This window comes from Tenrec ecaudatus, chromosome 14 (assembly GCF_050624435.1).
Source record: "Tenrec ecaudatus isolate mTenEca1 chromosome 14, mTenEca1.hap1, whole genome shotgun sequence".
Taxonomy (NCBI): Eukaryota; Metazoa; Chordata; class Mammalia; order Afrosoricida; family Tenrecidae; genus Tenrec; species Tenrec ecaudatus.
The window spans coordinates 85,710,565-85,721,208 of record NC_134543.1 but is presented as its reverse complement, the minus strand read 5'-3'; the positions used below and the strand labels follow the sequence as shown (position 1 = coordinate 85,721,208).

Here is a 10,644-nt window from a genome sequence, read left to right as displayed (position 1 = left end):
GGGAAGCAGAAGTTGTCTATAAGAAAATTCCTTTCAAAAAAAAAGAAAGAAAATTCCTTTCCTGGTGCCCAGGCACCATAGCTTATCCTATAATTATCACAATATGGCCTTTTGCAGTTCTTGAGAAGTCAATACTTGGACCTCTCCTGACACCACGTTTCTGTCCCCAAAGTTACGGGATGGACCTGAGTTGACTAAGGCGTTTGCTCTGGGGAATCAAGGGTTCTTGATTCTGGACGCCGCGCACTGAGTTCCCGGTGCATTTGCAGGCAGATCACGAACAGGATGCTGGATTAGACGACTGAAAAACCGAACCCACCGACGCGGAGGCCATCCGGACTACAAGTGGACCTGCCACCACCACCCCGGAAGTGCTGTCCACGGAGAGGCTGACGCCCTCCCGACGTAGCGGCCGCTTATTGGCTACTTACAAAGCACTCGCTCTTTTCATTGGCTGACCAGGTTCGAGTCTGAAGCTCCGCCCGCGGCAGGGTCGCTGGCAGCAGCGTTTCCGTTTCCGGTTCGCCTCCGGCTCCATGGCGACGGCGTGCGGACGGAGATGCCTGGCCACTTTCGGCCGCTGGCGCCCCGGGCGTGGAGCGGCTGCCCCTTCCCGGGTGAGCGCCCTCGGTCCCCGCCGTGACTGAGGCCCGGGCTCGGAGGGAACGCCTGGGCTCCGGGAGCAGCCTCTCCCCCGGCCAGCGCCGCTCCGGGCCTCTGCTTGTCCGCTACCAGCCCCTCCTTCCCGACCCGCAGGCGTTCGCCGCCGTGGTGCCCGGCGTCTCCCAGGTGGATAACAAGGACGAATTTCTGGGGAGGAAGCCCCATCGGCAGCACCCCGGCATCCTGCAGCTCCCGCACGTGCAGCTGCCCCAGGCTCTGGCGGATGCGGCGCAGTTCCTGCTGCTGGGTAAGGAGCGCGGGAGGGAGGCGGCCACCCGCCCCGCAGACCGAGCGATTCCACGTGCGGTCCTCCACCCCTAGAGTGCTCGGACGGCCACGTGGAGAAGCAGGTGCAAGCCCTGACCAACTATCTGTGGAGCCGGCATTTGCCCGTCGAGGCCGAAGAATTGCAAAGGCAAGCTGTGCACCTGAAGAAAAAATTCCTGCAGCACTCAGGTAGGGCTTCAAGGATGCTGAAAGAGTAGGCCACGTTGACATCTCAGTCGGATGTGAAGGGCAAGAGATCATTTGACCACTTCCCAAGTAGGCATTGCCGGGTCTTTGGCTTTCCGACCACTGCAGTTACGACAGCGATGGGTCGAGAGGGTCAATGATTATACCTGGGTGCGGGTGTTGGGTAAGGGGCAGAAGGGCTTCAGTGCCCGGTCAAAAACTAGACCTTTGTTTTCCACCACACTGGATTCCACTGGAATCCTACCTTCTGAGTTTTCAGCCCAATGAAATGGTCCCTGTACAGCCAGCCCCCTGCATAGTATTGAAACACAATCCAGTCATAGGTGAATGCATATAATTCATCCGGTTTTGTTTGTGATTATGAATTCCTTTGTCTTACAAGAACCTGCCTTTTAGTCCTCTTTGTTCCCTGCACTCCCCCCACTGAACTTGACTTAGAGCAGGCCCTCAGTAGAGACTTGCTTTATAAGACAGAAGTGAACACAATCATCAAACCTTTTCCAGTCCCTTTCCTCCGCAAGAGCAGCCCTGGTGGCATAGTGGCTATGTGTTGGGCCGCAATTCACAAGATCAACAGTTGGAAACCACCAGCTACTCTAAGGGAGAAATATGAGGCTTTCTACTCCCGGAAAGAATTACAGTCAGAAACTCACAGGAGCAGTTCTACTCTGTTCTATAGGGTCTCTGCGAATCTGCATCAGACTGGATGGCAGTGAGTTTGGTGGGTTTTTGTTGTGTTTTGATTTCCTCCACATAGAAATACTGGAGACTTCAAAAATCTAAAATTTCAAGGAAGTGAAGAAATCCCCCAAAGCATTATCTATGTCCTGCCTTATATCGTTACCACACATGCCTTGAACAAGCCTGTGAGGTAGGATTGGCTAACTTTGACAAACTACTGTTACGACAAAAATAGTGAATCAGCTACTATTTAAGCACAATTATATATGATACAATTAAAACCAAATAATATTTGATACACTACAGTTATTCTTAAAGATGTTCTGTCGGGGTGGGTGGGAAAAAAAAGATGTTCTGTCAGTTTGACCTCTCTCTTGAGCAGTGTGTATGTGTGTGTGTAGTAGGGTGAGGTTAGTTACGGGTTCGTCGTTTATTCAGGTATTGGATCTGAGCCCTGTTCTTCCTAGGTCCTCACCTCCAGCCCTTGTTCTAGCCGTAGACCCAGCTCAGACAGAGGAGAAACTTCAAGGAGCTGTGCTGAGTGCCCTGCGCAGAAGTACTTACCATTGGCAAAAACTGAGGTAGGACCACTGGAAAGGATGCAGAAGAAAGAAACGTTTGACACTAGCAGGAAAGCTTGAGCAGTGCGATGACACAATCAGTTACATGTTTGTAAAAACCAACCTGGGTTGTAAAGGGTCCCAGAACCCGTGTGTGTCAGGGTGGGAAAGGGCTTTGCTGGAAGAGACCCTTCCAAAGATTTCATTTCCAAAAATTGGACAGCAACTGGTTACCTGGTTATCTTCCTTATACATGTGACTGATTTTTCTGGCAGCTACGATGAGAGACTAAGTCTGATATACATGGCAGCAAGACTGGATGGTGGCTTTGCAGCAGTCTCCAGAGCATTCCATGAGGTAAAAGGCCCCAATTTCCAAGCCGAAGCCCCAACGTCAGTTTCTGTAATCGTAAAATAGTGTTTTGGAATAAGAATTCTCAGGACTTTGCATGTGCTTCTCCGCCCCACCCTCTGAAATGATTTTGTGGTTCAAGAAAGGTCAGGACTACTGTTTTAGGCACTTCATTCAACAAAGAATTTCTATTGAATCTCAAAAGATACTTACCTCTTACTTACTCTTCCATGATCCCCTAACTTATATCTACCAAGGTCCAAACTAACTCTCCCCCGGGCACTGTGTATCTCACCAGATCCGCGCTCGAGTTCCAGAGTTCCAGCCACAAACTTTGATGGACTTTGGCTCTGGTACTGGTTCTGTCACTTGGTGAGTAACCGTTAGCTCTTTGTCTGCCGATTTTAATGCAGATCATAGGACTTATAACAACTCAACATCAAGAGCTTGGAAAACACAGAGGGAAAATAGGAAAGTTGGGAATTAGGATTTCTGGTTTTCCTTCAAATTAGGCTTCACAGAAGAAGGTGTATAGATTGGTTCCAGAAATGGCAAGTAGGAAAAGGCCCATTTTTAGGAAGACTTTAAAAAAGGAGAGAAAAGAGAATAATGTAAAACATAAGTTTCCCATCTCAAAGAACTCTTTGCCTACAGGTTTTGGGGTGTTTCTTAAAGTTTTTAGTTATAAACAAACCTGCTAGTTTTTTTCCAACTGTTTTAGGTACCTTCTAGGGATGACATTTTTCATGAGTTGTTTTTCATGTTACCATCTTAGGGCTGCTCATAACGCCTGGGGCCAGAGTCTACGTGAGTATTTTTGTGTGGACAACTCAGCTGCCATGTTGGACTTGGCAGAGAGGCTCCTGAAAGGTGAGGACAACATCCACCGGGGGCTCTTTCAGACTTAAAGGAGTTCAGAAAGCAAAGTGGTACTGGGAAGGGTGTTTCCCTGGGGAGGAGGAAAGGGGATATTTCAGGCCTCCTTACAGTGTTATGATCAAGCAGAGGGTGATAGATAGATGCCTTTGCGGTACTGTGGGTGGGTTGGGTGAGATTAGTAGGAAAACCAAGCTTCTTTCCTTTTGAATATTTGCTTACCCTATCTCACTCTCATACAGGGTTTTTGTGTTGTCTTGGGCCATGTTTCTTGTCTAAATACCCATAGTGTGACCCGACGGCTGATAACTTCTCGACACTCATTATTGCCATCTTCCTTTTCCCCCACAGGTGGTTCAGAGTCTAAGAAGCCTTATGTTGAAGGTGTCTTTTTCAGACAGTTCCTGCCTGTCTCACCCAAGGCAAGTGGCTGTGCATGGAGTATTTTGAGGGTGGAATAGAGCACATAAACACTAGGGCCTCCGCGTCCCAAGCTAGCACTGGGCATTAGGAGATAGAAGAAAGCTCGAGGGGACAGGACTCTTGTGCTCCTGGGATAAGGAGACGCCTGGGTCTGTCATATTTCTTCTGTTGGTCCTCAGGTACAATTTGATGTGGTGGTTTCAGCCTTTTCCCTAAGTGAGCTGCCTAGCAAGGCTGACCGCAATGAGGTGGTTCAAACCTTGTGGCGCAAGACAAGCCATTTTCTGGTGAGTTGAGATCCTTTTCTCTCTGCAAACAGCGTCTTTAGTTTCATGACTCTCTTCCCAGGAGAGCCTGTCTTCGTTCTTAGCCTTGTCTTTTTTGTTTTGTTGTTTTATAATTCCTCTCTCGGAGACTCCAGCCACACACCTTATATGTAGTGCCCGTTCCTTTTATAAGCGCTCACTCCATCTAAATGCGCAGTCAGAGCTGCTGGCTTTTTGTCTAATTCAGGGATTCTGCTTATTTCCACCTTCTGAGCAGATACTGGTAGAGAATGGAACAAAAGCTGGGCACCGCCTTCTCATGGATGCCAGGGACCTGGTCCTAAAGGTAAGGTTCTGACAGAGCAAAATATGACAAAAAATAATAATTTATAAGTTATTAGGGTTCATGAGGGAGGGAGTCCTGGGGAGGGAGGGGAAAAATGAGGAGCTGATGCCAAGGGCTTGGATGGAGAGCAAACGTTTTGAGAATGAGACAACAAATGTACAAATGTGCTTTACACAGTTGATGTATGTATGGATTGTGATAAGAGTTGTATGAGCCCCTAATAAAATGATTTTTAAAGAAAAGGTAAGGTTCTGTGTTAGGCTGGGTACTTTAGAGAAATCCACAGAAACTCATGTATAACAGTTTTATATAAAGGTTAAGTACACATCAAGAAAACATCCCAATCCAGTGCTGCCCAAGCCCACAAGTCCAACATTAACCCTATGTCCGACACCAATCCACAAAGTCCTCCTCCATCTCATGAAACACATGCAGTGACGCCGACTGCAGGAGGAAAGCCAAATCCGTGAATGTGAAAGCATCTCAGTGCTGGCAGGGGTCTCCACACAGCTGCTCCAGCACCCAGGGCTGCATCGGGGTAGGTCCTTCAATTAACCCCACATGTGTTTATCGGCCAGGTTGGCACAATAAACTATATCAGGTTCCTTCATCCCCAACCTGTCAGTCTTCATTTACAGGAATTCCCTTGAAAACTGAAGATACAGTTCCATGTTGCTACAGCTGACTCAGGAACTTTGGCATCCCTCTGTAAGGAAGTGGCTGGCAAACTAGGGCCTGCACACCGGATCTGGTCTGCCACCTGCTTTTATGTAGGCGGGCACATGCTTTTCTCAATTAGCTATGACTTTCAGTACAACGGACAGCAGAGTTGAGTAACTGGAACAGAGATAGGTTTTTCTTCTGGACCTGCATTGCCTAATTTATTTATTATCTGGCCCTTTTTAAAAGTTTGCCAGTTCCTGGTTTTGGCATTACTAAGCCAAGAACCTTGTTGCTGTGGGAGAGCAAACTCATTTTTCCCAAAGTGGGATTACTTTAAGATAGAAGGTTCCAGAAAAGAACACGGTACTATGTGTGGAGCCTCTGTCTCTCTTGCTGCACAGAGAAAGTCCGTCATTAGGCGATACCCAGGAAACGAAAGGCCAACTGACAGATGACTTTAATGCAGGGCTTCCAACCAGTTCTGTTATGGCCAATGAAGGGAAACAGAACTAGAGTTATTTACAGTTTGAGTAATTCATCTCAACACAGTAACTGGAATGGGGAAAGTTAGGAGGTATGTTAGGCCTAGTAGACTAGAGGAACAAACCCAGTGACACTCATGTGTAAGAGACAGCTTTATATCAAGAAGTAATTGTATATCAAGCAAACATCCCAGCCCAATGCAGTTCTAGTCCCTAAGGCCTTCTTCAGACTCCCTCAGCCACATGCAATGATACAGAATGCAGGGCAAAGGTGTGTGGATCCAATGGCGGTGGCCACATCACAGCCTCCCGCAGGTCTCCACATGGCTCATTGACAAGAAGGTGAAGGCAGAGAGGGTTGGGCAGCCTCCAGAGAGCCATTTGTCTTGGTTGCACCTCCAAAGGAGGTCATCGAGCTACGAGCTGATTGACAGGCTAAACTCTACCCATATTTTCTTACAGGTGCCATGTGGGCACAAAAAACCCTCACACAAGGCAAAACCCTGAAATGAGAGGTCGAGAAGAGGTGTGGTGCTCAGCAGCTTGATAGATTGGATTCTTGGTCAGACTATGACAGCATGTCAAAAGCTGTGTGGCCGGTGGCCATCTTTGAGTGGAGCCGTGCTGTTTGAAGCCCTCCATCACAGCTTTGTAAATGGCCCCTCACTTTGAGATGATTGGCTTGACCCCTGCTCCCAACAAACTCGTCATCGCACTCACTCACCTTCACTTGCAACACACACACCTTTGGATCATTGAAAAGGCGTTGTGCCTTTGCTGAAATCAGCGGTTCTCAACCTGTGGGTCTCGACCCCTTTGTGGATCGAACGACCCTTTCACAGGGGTCGCCTAAGACCATCGGAAAGCACATTTCCGGAACCGAGACACCGCTCCTCTATCTGCCTCCAGGTGGGTCCGCCCACGTACGAGTACCTGCTTTGAAGACTGTTACCCATGCTACACCAGGCTTCAAGACAAAATTCCATTTACTTGTCAAATCTTTCACAATATATAATTACATATTGTTTTTGTGATTAATCACTATGCTTTAATTGTGTTCAATTTGTAACAATGAAAATACATCAAAATTACAGTTATGAAGTAGGAACGAAAATAATTTTATGGCTTAGGGGTCACCACACGTGAGGAACTGTATGAAAGGGTCTCGGCATTAGGAAGGTGGAGAACACTGGCTTAAATGAACCAAACTGAAGCCCACTGCTATGGAATCTATTGCAACTCAGACTCTGGAAGCGGGTAGAATTGCTCCGAAAGCTGTAAGTCTTCATTTTCTCCCACGGAACAACTGGTCGGCTGCCATCACTGTCCTTTCTGTGCCACCGTATCCACACTCGCTGCCATTGAGTTGATCCTAACTCAGCGGCCCTGTGTAGGACTTCAAGACTCAGTCCTCACAGGAGCAGACCGTCCATCTTTCTCTCAGTAATCAGCTAAGCCCCTCACCTTGCAGTTAGCAGTCCAGTGCCTAACCCACTGTGCTACCAGGGCGCCTGCCCTGCACAAAAGCCTATGTACCAACACTGGGCTGATCCTTGGAATCACATGCGGCTCTAGTGAGACTAGATTCCTGGGCTCTCCCCCTAGAGATTCTCATTTGGTTGTTATTGGAGCCCAGAGATCCCCAGGGGATTCCAAGGATCAGTCAAGCGTAGGAACCTCAGCACTGAAGTAAGGCTAAATAAGAACTGTGTGCACCTGTACCTACTAACCCACAGATTCCTACTGACACAATGTACCTCACGTGTAACTTGGCCATCGCCCTGCTGAAGCAGCAGACTTCACTCTAGGACATGATGTGGATCAGAATGAAATGCTAAAGAATGCCCCAGCTAAGTCAAAGTCAAGCCCAGTGCGACTGAGGTGACTCCAACCCGTACCAACCTTATAGGACAGACCTTTGCTGTGGGGCTGTCGGCACTGACCCTTTAGGGGAGCAAACTGCTCATCTTTCCCACAGAGCGGCTGCTGGGTTTGAACTGCTGATCTGTGGCTAGCAGCCCAACTGATAACTACTACACCACCAGGGCTCCCACTTAGTACATGGAGTGAATTTCGAGAATAAGTCCCTCAAACCCGGGTGAACAAGTAAATGTGAAGAAAGCTTATGGTGCCCGGCTATCAAAAGAGATAGTGACTGGGGTCTTAAAGGCTTGAAGATAAACAAGTGGCCATCTAGCTCAGAAGCAACAGTCCACATGGACGAACACACCAACCTGTGTGATCAAGTGGTCCCAAAGGGATCAGTTACCAGGCATCAAAGAACAAAAAATCATATCATTGACTGCACACCTCCATGATAGGATCGCTGAAGACAAATGGGTGCATAAGCAAATGTGGTGAAGAAAGCTGATGGTGCCCGGCTATCAAAAGAGATAGCGTCTGGGGTCTTAAAGGCTTGAAGGTGAACAAGCGGCCATCTAGCTCAGAAGCAAATAAGCCCACATGGAAGAAGCACACCGGCCAGTGCGATCACGAGGTGCCCAAGGGACCAGGTATAAGGCATCATGCAAAAAAAAAAAAAGATATAAGTGTGTGTATGTATGTGTATATATGTATATATATCATATTAAATGAAGGGGGAAGTGCAGAGTGGAGACCCAAGGCCCAAGTGTCGGCCAATGGAGAACCCCTCATAGAGGGGTTTAGGAGAGGAGATGGGTTAATTAGGGTGCGAGATAGTACCGATGAAGAACACAGCTTTCCCCCAGATCCTGGATGCTTCCTCCCCCCAACTACCATGATCCGAATTCTACCTTGCAGGGCTGGATAGGACAGAGGCTGTACACTGGTGCATATGAGGGTTGGAGGTACAGGGAATCCAGGGTGGATGATACCTTCAGGACCAAGGGTGTGAGGGACGATGCTGGGAGAGTGTAGGGTGAGTGGGTTGGAAAGGGGGAACTGATTACAAGGATCCACATGTGACCTCTTCCTTGGGAGAGGGACAGCAGAGAAGGGGGGAAGGGAGACTCCGGATAGGGCAAGATATGACAAAATAACGATGTATAAATTACCAAGGGCATATGAGGGAGGGGGGAATGGGGAGGGAGGTGGGAAAAAAAAGAGTACCTGATGCAAGGGGCTTAAGTGGAGAGCAAATGCCTTGAGAATGATTGGGGCAGGGAATGTATGGATGTGCTTTATACAATTGATGTATGTATATGTATGGATTGTGGTAAGAGTTGTATGAGTCCCTAATAAAATGTAAAAGAAGAAAAGAGAAAAAAATGATTAGGGCAAAGAATGTACAGATGTGCTTTATACAATTGATGTATGTATATGTATGAACTGTGAAAAGAATTGTATGAGCCCCAATAAATTGTTTAAAAAAAAAACCTGTTCTATTAAAAACTACAATAAAAATTTAAAAAAAATTTAGGATATCATTCAAAAAATGTATCCACTTAATAAAAACTATTATGGACTAGTTTAGATGGTTTTATTTCCAATTAAAGAATTACCAAAATAAAAAAATTAAAAAGTCCCTCAAACCCAAATTTTTGTCTTTTGTTTTTCAGGGAACAGAGAAGTCACCTCTGGACCCTCGGCCTGGCTTTGTCTTTGCCCCCGTGAGTAGTCTGCCTGTCAGCAGCAGGCAGAGGTGTGCACTCGGGAAAAGTGAGTGGGTGGACCTAAGCTATCCCCACTCCTATCAGATTCCTCCCAGGGAGCCTGGTTCTCCCAGCCCTGCTCTTGTGCTCTAGTATTCCCTGCTCCTGGGCTCTATCAACTCTAGTCTCTCAGTTCTCTTATCTGTCATTCATTTGCTCTTTATGTGTGTTTACAGTGTCCCCATGAACTTCCATGTCCCCAGTTAACTGCCTCTAAGCCCCTAGCCTGCAGCTTCTCCCAGGCGTACCATCCCATCCCGTTCAGCTGGGTACGTATGCTAGGGATACTGGGGCATGGAGAAAACAGACAGGGAAAGCAGAAAGAAAAATTATCAGGTGGGAGGCGGACAATTTAGAGAATCGCCTGGGGATATTAGGACCTACGCATATCTGATTTCTGGAATAAGGGGGAGCGGGGGGCGGAGGAAAATAGCAAGAATAGGGATCGGGAAGGTTGTTTACCATATCTTTTTCCTCCAGTCTGGATACTTTTACCTTAGAACAAGATGCCAAAGGAGGAAAAGTTCTCTCTAGTGATTCTTGCCCGGGGCTTTCCAGAGGCGATGCATCGCTGGCCCCGGATCACTCAGCCTGTGCTGAAGCGGCCACGCCACGTGCACTGTCACCTCTGCTGTCCAGATGGACATATGCAACATGCTGTGATCACTGCCCGAAGGCACGGCAGGTATGGGGGTGTTTTCAAAACCAGCGAGAATGTACGGCTCACATTGGCATTTCTTTTGCTCACATTGGCATTTATTTCCATAGGGATTTATATCGCTGTGCCCGAGTCAGCTCCTGGGGAGATCTATTACCTGTGATCACGCCATCGGAACATCCTCCTGAGGACTGAAAAAGATCTGTAACGATTATTCTGTCACGCCCACCGGGCAAAAGCGTCCTGGTATCCAGGATAGTGATGCTGGTACTCTGTATGCCTGTGTTTGTTTGAGGATTTAATAAGAATACATTTTAAAAGAATGGAAATGGATTTTGTGATTCTTAAGAGGTATAAACTAAAAGCTCAACTGCCGTCAAGTTAATTCTGACTTAAAGTAACCCTACCCAGAGTTTCCAAGATTGCCTCATCTTTATCCCACTGAGCAGCTGGTGAGTTTGAACTGCTGACCCTTGGGTCAGTAATCCAACACCGAATCCACAGTACCACTCTCCTGGCCCCACCCTAAAGTGAAGAGACTCCCAGACTATCAGGGCTAGGTCTCAGGC

The 10,644-nt window shown here is 47.5% G+C and overlaps 1 protein-coding gene across 4 annotated transcripts; it reads left to right on the top strand.

The window, feature by feature from the left end:
* Positions 1-519: 519 nt before the first annotated feature.
* METTL17 (methyltransferase like 17) lies at positions 520-10,398 on the top strand. Of its 4 annotated transcripts, none has more exons than XR_012779716.1 (14): positions 520-617; positions 757-910; positions 985-1,119; positions 2,312-2,399; positions 2,654-2,735; positions 3,028-3,101; positions 3,505-3,599; positions 3,957-4,027; positions 4,208-4,315; positions 4,572-4,640; positions 9,325-9,375; positions 9,594-9,686; positions 9,976-10,102; positions 10,186-10,398. XR_012779716.1 is itself a non-coding variant. In XM_075531537.1 (14 exons), exons 1-14 carry the CDS (start codon positions 537-539, stop codon positions 10,268-10,270), a joined length of 1,371 nt encoding a protein of 456 aa, XP_075387652.1. In that variant the 5' UTR covers positions 520-536; the 3' UTR covers positions 10,271-10,398. The 4 variants fall into 4 exon arrangements, 3 of the variants coding, with proteins under 3 accessions (XP_075387652.1, XP_075387655.1, XP_075387654.1); XM_075531537.1 differs by having other exon boundaries at positions 9,918-10,102; XM_075531540.1 differs by lacking the exon at positions 10,186-10,398 and having other exon boundaries at positions 9,898-10,085.
* Positions 10,399-10,644: the final 246 nt, after the last annotated feature.

Coding starts and splice junctions, on each gene's coding strand:
- METTL17 (XM_075531537.1), top strand. CDS start 537: ATGGCGACGGCGTGCGGACGGAGATGCCTGGCCACTTTCGGCCGCTGG. Junction 911..984: donor GGCGCAGTTCCTGCTGCTGG/GTAAGGAGCGCG, acceptor CTCCACCCCTAG/AGTGCTCGGACGGCCACGTG. Junction 10,103..10,185: donor ACTGCCCGAAGGCACGGCAG/GTATGGGGGTGT, acceptor TTATTTCCATAG/GGATTTATATCGCTGTGCCC.